An 18,189-nucleotide genomic window follows, 5' to 3' on the forward strand; every position below is an offset into this window, starting at 1 on the left:
GGCTTTTACCTTCACCGTAAGGGGCCGAACCAGTATAATCCTCGTGTCCTTTGTCCCGATTTAACCCCTTTAAGCTTCCTAGTTGCGATGGCTCCACGACTAAGTCCTTTCACGAGGATATCTGCCGTGACAATTCCACGACAGTTGGCGCCCACCGTGGGGCCGGCGCATGGTGGATTTGAGTTCTTGAAGGGCAGCTTCGAAGGGCTCAAGGGATACGCTGTGGGCCGGATGACCAAGAGTCATCGTGGCAAGCTCTACATCGATGATGCAGGCTGGGGCCCCGACGCCGACTCAATTGAGTACGGGTACCGGGTCCCCTTCGGCGGAATCCACGTTTTCATCGGCAAGATCGGTGAGCCGGGTCCTGAGCCAGAAATCTGCACCGACCTCGTCGAGATGGCTCAGTGTGCGAGACCCGCCTGGACTCTGCCTGCCATGAAGCATGCCTTCGTGGGATGCATCCACGGAGGACTCTCTGAAGGATCTGCATCTGGCGGTGAGACGGCCATCTATTCTGATGGTGAGTCATCCACAGGTGAGACGGACTCGTTGTATCAACTTCAAGACGGTGGGCTTGGGGGCTGTTCCGATGGCAACAGTATTCCTGACCCCTTTGAGCCGCCGAGCCGGGTTGGAATCTTCATGGCCGGCACACAGCCTATTCAAGACTCCACAGCTGCGGCAGCAATGATCTCCGGGTCAGCAGCAGCCGGGGCAGGAGGCCCTGTGCATTCGCCGGCTCAGGTGCTAATGGATCTCACGGATAAGATGACCACCCTGTTAACCGCCACGGTCATCCCAGCGGATCAAGCTCAACATGATGCAGAAGTGGCACAGTTAAAGCTGGATATAGTGCAGGCCAAGGAAGATCTGGCAGCGGAAGGAGTCAGGATGGCTGCAGAGCGGGCGACTCTGGACACCCAGACTCAGCTGATTCAGGCGCAGTCTTTCCGGCTCACAGTGGATCAGAATGCATCCAATGAGGTCATGAGAAGGAGATATCAGAAGGCTCAATCTTGGCTCCCTCCGGCTTATGATCCTCGAAACCTCTTCAACACACCCGATGCAGGGCCCAGTAACCCGCCAGAGATGAATCGGGTCGCGGCACCCGGGGTTGGAATGCTAGTTCAGCCACAAGTGATGGGGCCTCCCCGTGTGAATACTGCTCCACCTCAATATGTACCAACACCTCCGGGTCATTATTCTAACCCATTGGAAAACATGATCGCTGCGGCGGCACGACTGGCGGCTCTCCCGGTCGAGGGCGATTCTCCAACGGCGATCGAAACCCGCAGGGTCAGAGAACTTCTTCAGATGGCTTTGGCGCAACAGGAGGCATATTCATATAGCTGGGACAGGATTCATTCAACCCCTCGTCCAAGCCGGAGTCCGAGTTATAGCAGGCACATGGTTTCGGCGTCCGGCTCAAGCAACGCCCGGCGCCGTGACCAGCCAGGTGGGCATGGCCCGATGCACAACGGAGCCTTTAACACGGTAGATCAAGACAGAGCACGTCAAGACGCTGAGCAGGCGGCTCAGCTGACAGCTTACCAGCCTCTTCCAGTTTACCCGACGGCTTCTATCGAGGCAGGCATAGCTACAAGGACCGGAGGTGTCCCTTGTCTGGTGTCGGCTCTCCGTAACGAACGTTTGCCCAAAGATTTCAAAGGACCTAGGAAGGTACCTAATTACACGGCTGACTTACAGCCCGGAGCATGGATTGAAAGCTACGAGATGGCTATGGAGTTGCTGGAGGTCAGTGACGCTGCGATGGCCAAATACTTCACCATGATGTTGGATGGGACTGCCCGCACTTGGTTGAAGGGACTGCCACCTAATTCCATCGGGTCATGGGCAGAGCTGAAAGCCCGGTTCATCCAAAACTTCAAGGATACATGCAAGCAGCCTATGTCAATTGTGGATTTGACTAGTTGCAAGCAGGAAGAAGGCGAGTCTACAACCCATTGGGTGCGCCGGGTCAAGGAAATAATACATTCGTCTGATAAGATGGATGCCGGCTCTACAGTCTTAATGTTGGAGAAAAATTGCCGTTTTTTGCCTCTGAAGATGAAGCTTGGGCGGCTCAAGGGCGATTGCAATGATATGGGTACGCTGATGGCGGCTCTGGTCAAGTACGCCGACTCTAATAGTACCAAGGATCCCGCATCTGATGATGAAAAGACAGGGAAGGGAAAGAAGAATGGCAACGGCAAGGGCCCTCAGCATAACCCGGCGAATCAAGGAGGTAACAAACGTAAGGCTGATGATAGTTTGGAATTTGTGGCTAACACCAACGCGCAGGGTAACAATCAACGACGTAAGGGGAGACCACCTCCCCGGTCTGGCGGGTCAGGCCCAACGCTTGAGCAGTTGTTGAATGAGCCCTGTCCAAGGCATGGCACTAGGGAGAAGCCGGCCACTCATCTATGGAAAGACTGTACGATCATGAAGGCTTTCAAGAATTCCAACATGTTTGACGGTAATAATGGGTAGGGCGGCGGCTCAGGTGGCGGCGGCTTTCATGGCCTGGGCGGCGGTTCAAATTCCAATTTTCAGAATTCCCAAGGTAATCAAGGTGGTTTTAACCAGCAATCTGGCCAGGGTAATCAGCAGCAGCAGCAAGGGGGATACCAGACCCATCCAAAGCAGCTCAATAGTGGACAGTATCATGTGTTTACTACCAGTTTGTGCAAGCGAGACCAGAAGCTTCATAAGAGGGTTGTGAACGCTGTTGAGCCGGCAGTTCCACGTTACTTGCGATGGTCTGAGCAGGCTATTGTATGGAGTAGGGAAGATCACCCTCCCCGGGTTGATAATCCGGGTCACCTGGCCCTGGTGGTGGCTCCTCAGGTTGGTGGGTATAAATTCACTAATGTGCTCATGGATGGAGGCAGTAGCATCAACATCCTCTATTATGAGACCTTCCGTCGCATGGGATTAACTAATAAAAACCTCAAGCAGTCCAATACTGTTTTCCATGGCGTGGTGCCCGGTAAGTCGGCATATCCAGTTGGCAAGATCGAGCTGGAGGTAGACTTTGGAGATGAGTACAACTCTAGGGCGGAAAAATTGACTTTTGAGGTGGTCAAGATCAGAAGCCCGTACCATGCTCTGTTTGGGCGGCCGGCTTACGCCAAGTTCATGGCACGGCCGTGTTACGTGTATTTACAGCTCAAGATGCTGGGTCACAAAGGGATCATTACGGTTCATGGCAGGATAGCTTTGGAATGCGAGGAAGGTGACGCTGCTTACGCCGAATCTGTTTGCGCAGTAGAGGAATTGAAGTTTTACAAGGATAATGTTGACCCGGCAGATATGACGTCTTTGAAAAAACCAACCACAGAGCATGAGCCGGTAATGAAATTTACGTCGGCCGATGAGACTAAGCTTGTTGACTTTGTTCCAGGCGATTCATCTAAGCAGTTCAGCATCAGTGCCAATCTGGATCCTAACTAGGAAAGCGCGCTCATCGAGTTCATCCGTGAGAACCGGGACATCTTTGCTGGAAACCTTCTGACATGCCGGATCCAAAATTTAAGCCAGTCAAGCAGTTTCTTCGGCGGTTTAATGAGGAGAGGCGTAAAGCCATTGGTGAGGAAGTAGCCCAGCTCTTGGCGGCCGGGTTCATCGTTGAAGTCTTTCATCCAGAGTGGTTGGCTAACCCGGTGCTCGTGCTCAAGAAGAATGGCACTTGGCGTATGTGTGTGGATTATACGGATTTAAACAAAGCTTGTCCGACTGATCCCTTCGCTCTCCCTCGTATTGATCAAATTATTGATGCTACGGCGGGTTGTGAGCGTTTGAGTTTTTTGGATGCTTACTCTGGTTATCATCAGATCAAAATGGCAGTTAAGGAACAGGAGAAGACGGCGTTCATTACTCCATTTAGAGCCTTCTGTTATGTGTCTATGCCTTTTGGGCTCAAGAGTGCCCAGGCGACTTACCAGCGGTGTGTGCAAAATTGTCTTCATGATCAGATTGGGCGCAATGTTCATGCCTATGTGGATGACATTGTGGTGAAATCCAGAGAAAAGGAGACCTTGATAGACGATCTGAAGGAGACCTTTGATAATCTCCAGATCTACAAGATGATGCTTAACCCGGCCAAATGTGTTTTTGGCGTTCCTGTAGGCAAGCTCTTGGGTTTTCTGGTTTCTAACAGGGCCATTGAAGCTAACCCGGAGAAGATCAAGGCAATCACCTCTCTGGCAAAACCGGCGTGCATAAATGATGTTCAGCGTTTGGCAGGTCGTATCGCTGCTTTAAGCCGGTTCATAAGCCGGTTGGGCGAGAAGGCTATACCACTGTATCAGATGATGAAGAAAACAGATAACTTCGTCTGGAGTGATGCTGCCAATGCTGCTTTTGAAGATTTGAAGAGACAGTTAGCTGAGCCGCCGGTTCTTGCTGCTCCTATTGATAAAGAGCCCTTATTGTTATATGTGGCCGCTAACACACGTGCTGTCAGCGTGGCCATCGTGGTGGAGCGCAAGGAGGCGGGTAAGGAACATCCGGTTCAGCGGCCGGTTTACTACGTCAGTGAAGTACTTCTTGAGTCCAAACAACGGTATCCACATTGGCAGAAGCTCATTTATGGGGTGTTCATGGCAAGCCGGAAGCTTAAGCAATATTTCCAGGGCCACCCTATCACTGTGGTTAGTTCTGCTCCTTTAGGAGATATCATCCAAAACAGAGAAGCCACAGGACGAGTCGCTAAGTGGGCCATTGAACTTGGGCCTCATGGTCTAAAATATGTGCCACGCACTGCTATCAAATCTCAAGCATTGGTGGATTTCATCAATGATTAGACAGAGCTGCAGATGCCTGAAGAGAAGCCGGATAACACATACTGGACAATTCACTTTGACGGGTCTAGGCAATTGGAGGGCTCGGGGGCTGGAGTCGTGTTAGCTTCCCCTCGAGGTGACAAATTTTGTTATGTGCTACGGTTGATGTTTCCCTGTACTAACAATGCAGTTGAGTATGAGGCCTTACTCCATGGTCTTCGGATGGCTAAGGAGATGAATTTAAGCTGGGTAAGGTGCTTTGGTGACTCAGATTTGGTGGCTCAACAAGTATCAGGAAAGTGGGATTCCCAGGATCCCCTCATGGCGGCTTATCGCCGTGAAGTTGATGCCATTGCTAGACACTTCAAGGGTTACCAAGTGGAGCACATTGACTGCAGAAAGAATGAGGCGGATGATGCCTTAAGCCGGCTAGGCTCTCGGCGTAAGCCGGTGCTGCCTAATACTTTCTTGGATATTCTGCATAACCCTTCTGTCAAGTTACCAACAGAGGAAGACTTGGCCGTTCTTGACCCGGAAGTACAGTTGGTGGCGGCTCTTCACGTCATCCCAGATTGGACAGTGCCATATTTGGCTTATATGACCTGGGGAGAATTGCCCGAGGATGAAACTTTGGCCAGACAAATAACCCGGTGGTCTAAGTCAATAACAATTGCCAATGGCGAGTTGCACCATCGCAGTGTCACTGGGGCGTTTCAGCGTTGTGTTTCCCCTGAAGAAGGTCAAGAAATTTTGCGTGAGATTCACGAGGGGGATTGTGGCCATCATGCCGGCTCAAAATCCCTTGTGGCCAAGGCTTTCCGTCATGGTTTTTATTAGCTGACGGCTCATGCTGATGCAGAGGACTTAGTCAGTAAATGTGACGGTTGTCAGAAGTTCTCAAGACGTGCTCACGTGCCGGCTCAAGAGTTGAGGATGATTCCAATTACTTGGCCGTTTGTAGTCTGGGGGCTTGATATGGTTGGGCCTTTCAAAAGGTCCAAAGATAAGAAGACCCACCTCTTGGTGGCGGTTGACAAGTTCACAAAATGGGTTGAGGCGGAGCCAGTTAGTAAGTGTGATGCAGCCACGGCGGTTCAGTTCATGAAAAAGGTGATATTTCGCTTTGGTTTTCCACACAGCATTATAACTGACAATGGTACTAATCTGTCTAAAGGCGCCATAGAAGAATTTTGTCAACGAGAGCATATTCGGCTTGATGTTTCATCAGTGGATCACCCCCAATCCAAAGGTCAAGTTGAGAGAGCCAATCAGGAAATCTTGAAAGGCATCAAGCCCCGGCTTTTGGTTCCTTTGCAGCGGACGCCGGGTTGTTGGTTGGAGGAATTACCCTTTGTGATATGGAGCATCAATACTACTTCTAACAGGTCTACGGGTTATACGCCCTTCTTCATGGTTTACGGAGCCGAGGCGGTTCTCCCTAGTGACATCTGTCATGACTCGCCCTGCGTGGCGGCTTATGTTGAGGCGGACAATGAACAAGCGCGTCAGGATGCACTTGACTTGTTGGATGAACAGCGACGTAGCAGCAGCTCGCTCGGCGATTTAACAACAAGACCTGCGCCGCTATCATAGCCGCCGGGTTAAGTCTAGAACCTTTCAGGAAGGTGATTTGGTGCTCCGGCTCATCCAGGATCAAACTGATGCACACAAGTTATCCCCACCTTGGGAAGGGCCCTTTGTGGTCAGCAAGAACTTGAACAACGGGTCATACTACCTTATCGATGTTCGAGAACACAAAGATTCACATAAGTTGGAGGAGGAGACCCGCCGGCCGTGGAATATCACTCATCTTCAGCCTTACTACACTTGAGCTGCCGGCTCTCATGATGTACATATTTTTGACAATGTATATATTATGATAAATAATAAAGCAGGACCTCTGTCCTTTTTCCTCCTCAAAGGTAAATGTGTCATTGTTGTTATCATTGTCATCTCACATGATCACTTGGGGCCTGGTCGTATTCGAATCTCGCTTGACCCGTCTGATCCGGCTTATGATCGTATTCGAATCTAGCTGTTAAACATTATGATCACTAGGGGTCTTCCTGTTCAAACATAGGTCGTATTCGAACCAAAGAGAACATAGCCGTCGGTACCCTTTTTGATTGGCACACTGCCGAGCCCACTAGGGGGCTTCTTGATTGTATTCGAATCATAGCTCAACCCCTTTTGGGAACCGACTTTGATCGTATTCGAATCAGAGTCGTTAAAAAAACTCTCAAGGTCATTAGGGGGCTTCCTGTTCAAACATAGGTCATATTTGAACCAAAGAGAACATAGCTGTCGGTACCCTCTTGATCGGCGCAATGCCAAAGCCACTGGAGGCTACATGATCGCATTGCTTTTATTTGACTTGAGACTTTTTGAGGTTTCAAAAATACAAGTGTGGTTAAATTTAACCCGGCTTGATGTTGGCTGATAAGTCGCCAAAATATAAGAATCATCATACCTTTGGAAATACAGGTTTCCGAAGCTTGGGTTTTCACCCTCATTATGCGGGTTATATAGGCCGGTACTACAAATTTAGAAAGATTACGGATATACGATTACAGCTATGTTTCAACATCATATGTTACAACAGGCTCATTCATGTTTTCTTTTTTCTATCTTAATGTTTCAAGTTATTATGACCCACCTGGCGGTTAAGCCGTCAAGTGATCTGGTGATCTATTTTTCTATGCAGGACAGTGGAAAGACTTGGTCGAAGCATCAGGAAAGCAGATGACAAGTATAACACGGGTTAATGTAATATGGCGGCATAATAGTGCTCAGCGCCAAAAACGTGCACGATGGCACCACCACATCAAAGTTATTTCTATTCTATTACATAACTCCCCGAGTCCCAAAAATTCATATTGTTTTCTTAGCACACCACAGGTATGAGCCGCCACGGCAGACTAGCTCTCATGTTGGCCTGAAGCATCCGGGTTAGCCCTCTCCGCTTCTTCGCCCTGTTCCCTTTCCTGGAAGGTTGACGATGACCAGTCAATGTTGTTCAAAGCTTCAAATTCAGCTTCATCGTCTACTAGTCCAGCCGGGTCAACTTCAGGGGCAAAGGTATGCTTACGAATTGGGGGGATCATGCTGATCACTTTATAATGCGGCGTTGGAATTCTCCGGTTCTCTTTGTCATAGCCCGCCTGGTACTTGGTGAGATCCACTTCGTCAGCTATAAGGGTGGCCACGGGGCGTACTTCTTTCACACAAGCGGTAAAGTCTTCTTGTTCAAACGAAGTACCATCCTCCTTTAAGCTTGGATAACCGATAGCAATGTCGGCCGGGTCTAACTCTGGTAGCCAAGCTTTAGCCCGGCTTAAAGCATTCACCGCTCCGGCTCTCGCCGTTGACCGCCTTAGTTCATTGAACCGTCCGGGTAGTACAGACAGCTTCTTCAGTACATCCGCCAAAAGGGTAGGCACTTCATTTGATAAGTCCACTGTGGCTAAGGCACGCTGAGAGCCGGTATACAGTTGCTCCACTAGTGTATAGACTGCCTTCAGTTTGATCAGCATATCTTGGTTCAGATTTGAACTCCTAGGGCCTGCAAAGATATTATAAGGTGAGTTAAATCCACTTTGTATGATAAGTTTAAAGTTGCAAGAATTTAACATTTGCAGGGCGACTTACCAAAGATCGCAGAGACCATCTAAGAGATGTGGCATTTTAAGCCGGATAGTTCATCAGTTGCTTCCTTAAGAGCCGCCTCTGCTTTCTCAGCTCGGTTCATCAGTGCAATCCTTTCATCAGCCCATGCCTTCTTCTCCTTTTCAAATTCTTTCTTCAGTTTTTCTTGTTTAGAAACGCTGAATTTAAACTTGGAATCAGCTCTTTGAGTTTTTGTCTCTTGGACCTCCAGGCGGTTCTTCAGATCAGACACTTTTGATTCAAGCTGACTTACGGTGACCTGTACAAAGACCGGGTCAAAAATTAGGTTGTTCATGATGCAATATTAAGTCCCAAGCCTTTTGCAAGCAACAACACTTGGCACTTGGGGGCTAATGCATATTGTTGTTCAAAGTCTTACAAGCATTTTTATAATCATATGAAGGACCGGTTCAACCATGCTGTTTAAGCCGCCCCTTGGGGACTACAGTGTAAGCCGGATTTCTAACATATTTTATCCATTTATGTTAATGTTGTTAAGTTGTCTTCTAAGTCTACAACATATTTATCATAAGCAATAGACTTGGGGGCTGTCATGAGTAAAGATAAGTAAGTGCAGAGAGAGGGTTGTACCTCAAATTTCTGGTGCATCTGCTTTACCAGATTAATTTCAGTGTCATGGCTGCTGTGCACTTGACTCATATAGCCGGAACCTCGTCAACGCTCAGGTGACTATAGTCAGTGACATCAAGTTTGACCCGGCGGTGTTGCAGAAGTTCTTCCTTGGCAGAGCACTTGGCCAATACGTTTGGTCTTCCCGGCTCAACAAAGCTGGTTCCGGTGATCTCAACATCAGTATTTTGAGGATCGTCCGTCCTGACCGGGCTAGGAGCCTCCGGGTTTTATAAGTCATCGATAGCTTGTTCAGTAGGCGGATCAACAGTTGGAGTTGGTGTGTCTTGAGCCGGTTCAGGCGGCGGCTCATGAGTTGATGATTCAGGCGCGGTTGTTCCAAGTACTGGCTCAGTCACGATGGTATCTTTAGCCGGCTTATTCTTCTTGCCCCGTTTACTGGGTTTGGCTTGGCCACTACATAAAATCATAAGAGTTAGTGCAAATGCAATGAAGTGCAATGAATACAGGATAAACAGGTCATTATTACCCTGGTGCGGTCTTGAAAGTCGGCAAGTTAGACTGCATTGAGTCGCCGGAAGAAGGGGAAGTTTCCTGATAATCCGAGTCAGAGGAATTGAGAGGTTGACGAGTGAGACCCGCCAAAGGATAAAGGAGATTTAAGTCAGAAATGACCTTGTTCCGACGCTTCTTTGGGGTGTTTGGCAAGCCGGAGGAGAGCTCCGCGTCCTTGCTGGTCCGGGTTTGCCTCCGGTTCTCGTGTATCTGTTGCTTCAAAAGAAATTGAGGGTCTTGATAAGCTAAGGGATGAGAAAATCTTACTTTCCGGGTTACTCTGCGGATTTTCTGTCTTGGCAAAGGCTCGGAGTCGGAGGAAAGGATAGTTACCTCTTCAGCCTTGTTTTGGCTGGATCCTGTGTCCTCCTACTGAGAATCAGTGTCAATAAGATAGTTAAAAAAGGAGCCAAGAGAATCAAGGGCTACCTCCGACTCAGAAGAGTCTTCTAGCCGAAGTAAGTCAGAGGCGGTAGCTTTCTTGCCCTTCTTTTTGGCAGCCTCTTTCCTAGCGGCTTTCTTGGTCTTCCTGGCTCTCTTTGCAGCTTCATGGTCATATTTGACCTTCCAGAATTTATCACCCGCCTGTGAGAGTAACAGAAGCATGAGTACGGGTAAAATATTGAAAGACTCAAGTAATTTGTTCAGATGGGCGGTTTACCTTTGGAGTCGGGTTAGCTTCGCGGAAGGGGGCCAGGCCCACCTTACCGCAATCTGCCAAGCTCTCGTTCAAAAGGGATTTTGTCATCTCATTGATCACATCTTCAGGTACGTCATCAGGGCTGTGCCGCAGAGGATCATCCTTCTTGCCTGAGTAGGTGCACAGCAAGCCGGGGCGGTAGCTCAATGGAATAACTCGCTAGGCGAGCCAGACCCAGACCAGGTCGATGCCAGTTAAACCGTTCCCCAGAAGAGCTTTGATCTTAGCTAAAGTGGGGGCGAGTGTTTTGCGTTCGGTGGCTGTAATCTTGTCTGGAAGCGGGTGGTTGGGCCCAAGACGTACTGCGTGAAACCCGGGCAAAGGGTTCTCACCAGCCGGAGAGGTGTCTTCGCAGTAAAACCATGTCTGATTCCAGTCTTTTAGATGACTTGGTGGGTTGGCATAAGGAAAGATTACGTCCCTGTGACGCTGGATCGAGACACCACCAAGTTCTAAGCTCTGGCCGCTGGCGCATTCATTCTGGCGGTTCAAATAGAATAACTCTCTGAAGAGTAAAATATTGGGTTCTTCTCCAAGATAAACTTCACTGAATACTTGGAAGTTGCAGATGTTAGACACGGAATTGGGTCCGATGTCTTGTGGGCGAAGATCAAAGAAGTGCAACACATCTCTGAAGATTTTTGAGCCGGGTGGAGAGAAACCCCGGTTCATATGATCCGTGAAAACAATAACTTCCCCCTCTTTGGGTTGAGGGAATTCCTCCTCCAGGTTTGGACCACGATAAGACATGGTTTCCTTCTTTGGCAGATAGCCGGTTTTCACATAATCATCAAGAGTGCTGTCTGTGACAATGGATTTAACCCAGTTGCAAGAAGTGGGAGCTTTGGGTGCCATTGTGATGGAGGCCTGAGAAAGAATAAAATACCGGTTCAAATTTAAGCCGGAAAGAAAAAATACGACAGGTATATTCAAGATGGCGGCTTATGAAGGGGCCTAATGGTATAAGGATAATTATGTCACGGTTATTTAAGCCGCCATAGGTTCTATAAGCCGTTAAGATTGTTTAAACCGTCATGGGTGTTCAAGGTTATCAAATAAGCATTGTCTCTTTAAACCGGTGATAAGAGTCGCCATGGCTAGAGCGATCTAACAAGTCCAGATTTTTGCCTAAGTATGGCATAAACAGGTTTCACAAACTACAGTTATTATTTTGGATCAAATGGCCGTTCGGAAAAGAAATATTTCTAGACCTAAAAATATGGTACTGCAGAGTGCATGCGTTCTAATGAAGGTTCTGTTCAAAGAAAGAGGATCTGCTAGCGCCAAAAACGGATGCTAAACAGCTACCGCATGGGTTCCATATTATTCTTGGATCAAAAGAGGCCGCAGAGGAGGAACTACGAAGATAATGTGATGAAATATGAAGAACACATGAACCCGCGAAACCCTAATGCAGATCTAAGGGGCGGGAAGGAGAAAACTTACAGCAGCAGATCTTCTGCGGAGGGGCGCCGCCGTTCTCTAGACAGATTCAGGTCGATGCAGCGGCCAAGGTCGACGAAGACGGGGTGCGCTGCGGCGGCGGTGGAAGCTCGAGCGGCAGTGGGGTTGCGAAAGGAAGAAGACGATGGAAAGGGGGAGAATGAAGAAAGACCAGTCGTGCCTATTTATAAGGGGAAGACTGATAAGTGGGCGCGAAAAACAAGGAGGCCGAAAAATTAAGTTATCCAGCTACAAGGACGCCTCGATTTTCGGGACGGTCATTGAGAAAAAGATCCGTTGAGATATATCGGATAAAATGTTCATTTATGACAGGTGACATCATGGCAGGTTACTGCGGGTTCTAAGGATGACGTCATGGCGGGTTACAAAAAAATTCATAAGCGAGAACCAGAAGATTTTTTCGAAGTGTTGAAGATTGACATGAACCAGTCCAAATCAATCTGGGGCCTAATGTTGGGGATATAACTACTGGTATGACCCGCCCAGGAGGGGCCGGGTTATACCTATGAGTGTACTCAAAGCCCAAGACCAAGGTTGAAGATGGCGGCTCAGTTAAGGGCCCAAAGCCCAGAGGCGACTTAAGGCCCATAGTGATAATTCTTTCCGTCGCAGTATGTGGCAGTATACTATGTCGGCATGTTGTGTCCGGATAATTCTTTCCGTCGCATACACCTCTTAGATCTGTAAAAACGTACTTCAGTAGAAAGGGCCTGCCTTGTTAATTTAGAGATTAGAGCGCAAATTAGCCCAGCAGAGTTAGACTGGACTTCAATTCTAGCAGTATGTATCATTGTCTCTGTATCTATTTTAAGCTGCTGCTGACATGGAGATCCCCTACTCTCTCTTCCTGCCTCAGATCTCCCTCCCCACACACGACGACTCAATCAGAATCAAGATCGCTCCACACCATGGGGACCGTGTTGCCCCAACACCAAGGCAACGCCGTCGGGGACAACGCTATGCCCGACCTGGAGATCGGTCAACCCACCATGGAGATCGATCAATCCACCATAATCAACATACTGCACTCCATGCTACCCTCTGCCTCGCCACCGGCGGTAGCACAACTGGGGCGCGCGCTGTGGGGGCTGGGCTCCCTCACCCTTGTCCTGGCCCTCACCACCGTGCTCCACCTGCCGGCCGCCGGACCTGTCTTCGCCCACTACAAGGCAGCATACTATGCCATCCTTGCCTTTGTTCTCTTTGTCGCAGTGCCGGTGGAGCTGGCCACTGCCTTCTGCCTGCCCGGCCACGGCCGTGATGGCCGCCTCCGCGTCTTCGCCTGGTACCTCCTTCCCTGCGCTTACGTGCTCCTCCTCCTTGTCATCTCGGTGGGTGGGTTCATCCCATTTAAGCTCTGATATTACCTACTGCAGGGATAGCCGATTGGTCTGGTCAATCAACGATTCATTTGTATTCTGTCCAGAAATTTTGGTGCCGTCAGTGGTTATCTGCTTGGTTATTTATGGGTACATCTTTAGTAGATAGGTTCTGTTTCTTGATACTCTGGAAGATATGTTGTGCTAGTGAATGCGAGTCTGTATGTCACCGTGATCTGCCAACGTATTGTGAATATGTTTCTTGTTTCTGGGTCAATAAGTTCTTGTCCTGTTGTTTGTCCATGCGTTCCATGTATGCACTCTTCTTCCTGGCATCCGAGGATGCGTTCGTCGAGATAAATTTCATGTCTGGCTCTGCTTGGATTGGGTGTAATTTTTGTGTGAACTGAGCTAAGTACTGTGGAGCACACACAAAAAATTCCCCAATCCAAGCAGGCCTTAAGTCTTAATAAACAGTGCAACCTTTGTATGCTTGTTAATGTTTGAATGGGAAGTAGAATAAATGGACACAGGTTAGGTTGACTTGTCATCAGATAGCTTCGTTTTGAGTGCATACGTTTTGCCTTTTGGTGTTTCAGTTTTCCAACTGAATGTGTGTGTCGAGCTTTGATCGAAGCTGGTAATTACTCAAGTTATTAGCAGAACTGTGAACAACGACACAATAGCCTGGTATTGGATTCAGATTGTTTGAGTACACACTAATTGGCCTAGTAGTTAGATCCAGATCTCAGATGTATGTGTTGAGTAATGCTATCGATCTAAGGAACAACTGAACGAGCAACCCCTGCTCTTATGCATGTGAATTTTAACCTACACTGTCATCAGTAATGTAGCTCATGTGTTACACTGTAGTATATTTTCTGTATCTCTTACCCCTGTATGACAGTTAATTTATTGCTTGAATGGAATTTATTGATAGATCATTTTTCCTGGAATTGATGTTCTTTCAATGTTTACTGATTCAGGAATGCTGTTCTTGGAAGTTAGTCTTGTAGCATTTCTACTTCAAGGAAATGAAGCCAGCGGTTATGATGTCCTTGGCATTAATTTGTTACATCTGCAGCTCAAGGTTTGTTACTGATCAGTCTTTATATATGATGTGGCCAGATTTTTCACAATTCCGTTATACCTTGCTTCTTTAAATATATATGTACGGAAATAAATGACCAGTTATCAGATTCATCATGTGCTTTTATTAGAAGAAAATAGTATAGTCACTAATGCCCATATTCTAGTGGCACCAGATCTTACTGGCTCTCTTGAAATTGCAGAATCCGTTTTGGGCTACTCCAAGGAAAAATAATGGTCACTGAGGATGACTTGTAAGGAGGAATAAATTTGTTGGTTCGACAAACCACTGAATGGTACCCAAGCCTAATTGCAGGGGTCACCTTTTGTCACTAAGCACCACATGCTACATGCTAAGTGAACTGCATTCCTCTATCAAGTTACAGGGTATGCGTGCGCTTTACATTTTGTTGCACTGCTGATACTTCATCAAGAAAAATGTAAATCCACTGAGTGCTAAACTGCGGAAGAAAAAGTGTTCTCAGTCTGCGGCATAAGGATGTCAAGGATTTTTTTGTGGTAATTGTAGACTTGTAGTGACATTGTATGATTTATTCTGAATGTGTTATATTATACAAGAGTAAGTATGTTGGACACCTGCTGCCAGTTGTTCCTAAAGTTAGAACAGTGGCACCCTGTTGTTACGTCTGATGATACATTCTGAATTGTCATTTTTTTTTATCGAGAATGATTCTGAATTGGCATTAGCAGTTGTCCTCTAATTACACAAACGCTATATTCTAATTTGCCGGTGTCCTCATCTGCAGATGTCTCACGGAGTACGGAGAGCAAGGCGCGCTCTGCATTCTTCTTTCAGAATGTTGTGCTCTGCATTCTTACGGCACAATTTTCATGTGGTCTGTATCGACGTTTTGCTGAAGCAGCGCTCAACGTGTCTGATCGGTTTCCCATGGTGCGGCTTCTCCCACAGCACTGTGCAGATCATGTGGCCGCTGGATGAGATGCTCGTCAACGAGGCGCTCCACCAGGGGCTCAAGATGTACTCCAGCTGGCCCACCTTCCTGAAGTTCTACATTGACAGTGAGTTCTTTGGCGGGCAGTTGCAACGTGCGACATCACTATCGGTATATATATATATATGTTCTCTGCTTTTCCTTCTCCAAATATTACGGTTTAATGTTTAAGAACTTTTTCTATCCTACACGCAGTGTGAATTGTTTTGTGAGAGATCAGTTCTGTCTAGCATCAGGTATATGAATATATTCATTAATCTGGCATGTTCTGAATTTCTGAGGGCAATGGAACATGTAGCTGTTACAGGCATAAGATTTTATCAGGTTGAAGGCAAGATACATTGCTGTTGCTTGTGGCTTAACAGGTATGTGGCAGTGTCAATGTGTCAAAGCTGCATTAGGTAAATTAGTTCAGAACTTCACATTCAGGAGATAAACTAGGAGTGGTCGAGTGGAGTGCAGTCAGAGTCAGGCACTCTGTTGCTTTCTGCTTTCCTTTGTCGAAGGCAATTTTCTTTCTCTCTTTTTTGGAATAAAAACTGGACATATCGTTTGAGAAACTATGATAGACTATTAGTAAGGTGTTGATTGAAAGAATTCTGAAAATGATGGAACATGGTCGATGTGGAAAAGAACCTAAAAGCATGATGAATTGGTTTATCAAGTTAAAGGCCAACAGAGGGTTAAGTCCGATACAGAATTTGTCATCATGATTATCACCTGCTTGGTATGGAACTGTCTAAGAAGCTTAGCATCCATTATACTCCTAGCATCTCCAGTAGCTAAGGTTCTTTACATCCTGGACAAAAATGTTTCAGTTTGATAACTTTGTCATCCCTTGTACAACTCCCAGCCACCAGCTTTAGAAGCACCATACCATAGCTGTAGACGTCGATATTCACATTGATTGGCAGATTTAGAGTAACAATAGCAGGACATAGCTGCTGCATTGGATATTTGCATAACAGCTGTGTGGCCCCCTGTAATCCATTATGATTTGAAGCCTAGCAATGTGCTTCTAGATGATGACATGGGTGCCCGTCTCAGTGACTTTGGGTTAGCTAAGTTCCTTCAAAGTCATAACTCTTTCAAGTACTATTACTTCCACGAGCTTACAAGGACCAAGAGGATCAGTTGGAAACATTGCACCAGGTAAACATTCACTATATTATTATTAGCTTTCCTCACTCCCTAGTATCATTCAAGTTTTACTTTTCCATTCTTTAAAAGGAAACTTGCATGGTTTTCAGTAATCAATGTTGTAAGATAACTCAATGTTAAACAATGCAGAGTATGGCATCGGGAACAAGATCTCAACAGCGGGCGATGTCTATAGCTATGGAATTATCATCCTAGAAATGCTCACGGGGAAATGCCCAACAGATGTGTTGTTCAAGAATGGCCTGACCCTTCAGAAATTTGTGGGAAATGCATTCCCCAAAAAGATCCGTGATATACTTGATCCTACCTTCATAATCCCGAGATCCGGAGACGAAGGCCTGGACCATGGAAACCATGCAATGGTGGAGTTGCTGAGCTGCATTATGCAGCTTGTTCAGCTTGGTCTCTCATGCTCCACAGAGACACCAAAAGATCGACCCACAATGCCAGACGTCTACTCAGAAGTCTCTGCAATCAAACGAGAATATTCAGCGTCGCGTGCCAAGGAACTCACCTGGTGTGTATATATGCTCTCCGCCTTTCCTTCTCCCACGAGTACAGTTCAAAATTTTCCGGGACTCTCTGTTACAGTAGATATTACAGTGTGGATTGGTCCGTGAGAAATTTGTTTTGTATAAGACCAGGGATTAGGAATACATTGAGTAGTCTGGCATGTCCTGAATTTCCGAGGGCAATGACGGTAGATTTGGCAAGTGGAAAAATGCACGGCCTGTTTTCAGGCATTACATTCGATCAGTTTGCAGGGGGATATGGCAGTGTCATAGCTGCAGTCATACTCAGAGCCAGGCACTCTGTATGTCTATGCTACAGAAGATAGCCAAATATTCAATGGGTTTGGGTCATTCATCGACGTAAAGTATCTCTATCATCTTCTGTTACTACTATAGCATGAAATGAAATTGAACTAATAATAAAATGCATCGGTTCAGGTTCAGGTTCAGTCCAGCACATGCATTTTTGAGGACTCGGGAGCTAGCTAGATTACAAGTTACCAAATCCGTTCCGGGAGGAACAGGAGCACCGGAGCAGATGAGCAGGCGAGCAGCGAGCTCGACTCGGCGTTCCTCCACGGCGCGGCGCGGCGAGGCAGCTCAGGCCTCAAGCAGAGGCCGCAGGCCGGAGGGGGGAGGCCACTCGCCCCTGTTCGTACTGCCGAGGGAGGGAGAGGCGCTCTGGACGGCGGGGTCTCCAGGAGGCCGAGCACGCCAGCAGCAGACGTGGCGGGCAGGGAATGAGGGGAGGGGAAGGGCGGCGCCACGGCAGCCTGGCTGGCCGGCTGCGGCGGTCGGAGGGGTTCCTTTTATTTTGAGGGGTTTCTATATGAGGAAACGTTATTAATCAGTCGGCTGATTATAGCTTGCGCGTCCGCCGGGCGCTGCACCGTTCGATCGCTTCATTGTGATTTCACGCCACGCTGGACATATACAGTGCGACTCTGACTTAGAGCCTTTCACGTCCGCGTCTTGCTTGGATGCCACGCGTCTCACGGGGTGGACTTGACTCCCTACAATCTCTCCTTTCTGCAGCAAGATCTCTATTGCAGAAAAACTGTAACAAAACCTTTATTACGAAAATAATTAATTGAGCGAGGACTTTGTTGTACAAAAAACTATAATAAGACCTCTATTGCAAAAAGAAAATTTGCAACATGACCTCCATTGCAAGAAAAAAATTTGTAACAATGCCCCTGTTACAAAAAAAATGTAACTTTACCTATATTTTGCAAAAATTTCTGCAATATGACCTGTGTTGCAGAAAATTACCGCAACACGACCTTTGTTGCAGTGGTAGAGGATAATGCTCGACCACTTAATTCGGCAGATCCACGTCTCGCATGCACAGCCGTCATACGAGCTTCC

The 18,189-nt window shown here is 47.4% G+C and overlaps 1 protein-coding gene and 1 pseudogene across 2 annotated transcripts; both read left to right on the forward strand.

Moving 5' to 3' along the window:
- The first annotated feature begins 12,551 nt into the window (after window positions 1–12,551).
- Window positions 12,552–14,931, forward strand: LOC123123847 (uncharacterized). 2 transcript variants are annotated; one of them, XM_044544479.1, is made up of 4 exons: window positions 12,552–13,051; window positions 13,143–13,235; window positions 14,072–14,175; window positions 14,378–14,931. In XM_044544479.1, the coding sequence occupies exons 1-3, from the start codon at window positions 12,675–12,677 to the stop codon at window positions 14,091–14,093; spliced, it is 492 nt and encodes a 163-aa protein (XP_044400414.1). In that variant the 5' UTR covers window positions 12,552–12,674; the 3' UTR covers window positions 14,094–14,175; window positions 14,378–14,931. The 2 variants fall into 2 exon arrangements, with proteins under 2 accessions (XP_044400414.1, XP_044400415.1); XM_044544480.1 differs by lacking the exon at window positions 13,143–13,235 and having other exon boundaries at window positions 12,554–13,097.
- A 187-nt stretch (window positions 14,932–15,118) lies between these two features.
- LOC123121218 (serine/threonine-protein kinase PBL27-like) lies at window positions 15,119–17,912 on the forward strand (annotated as a pseudogene).
- The last annotated feature ends 277 nt before the right edge of the window (window positions 17,913–18,189 follow it).

The sequence above is a fragment of the Triticum aestivum genome, chromosome 5D (assembly GCF_018294505.1).
Source record: "Triticum aestivum cultivar Chinese Spring chromosome 5D, IWGSC CS RefSeq v2.1, whole genome shotgun sequence".
Classification (NCBI taxonomy): Eukaryota; Viridiplantae; Streptophyta; class Magnoliopsida; order Poales; family Poaceae; genus Triticum; species Triticum aestivum.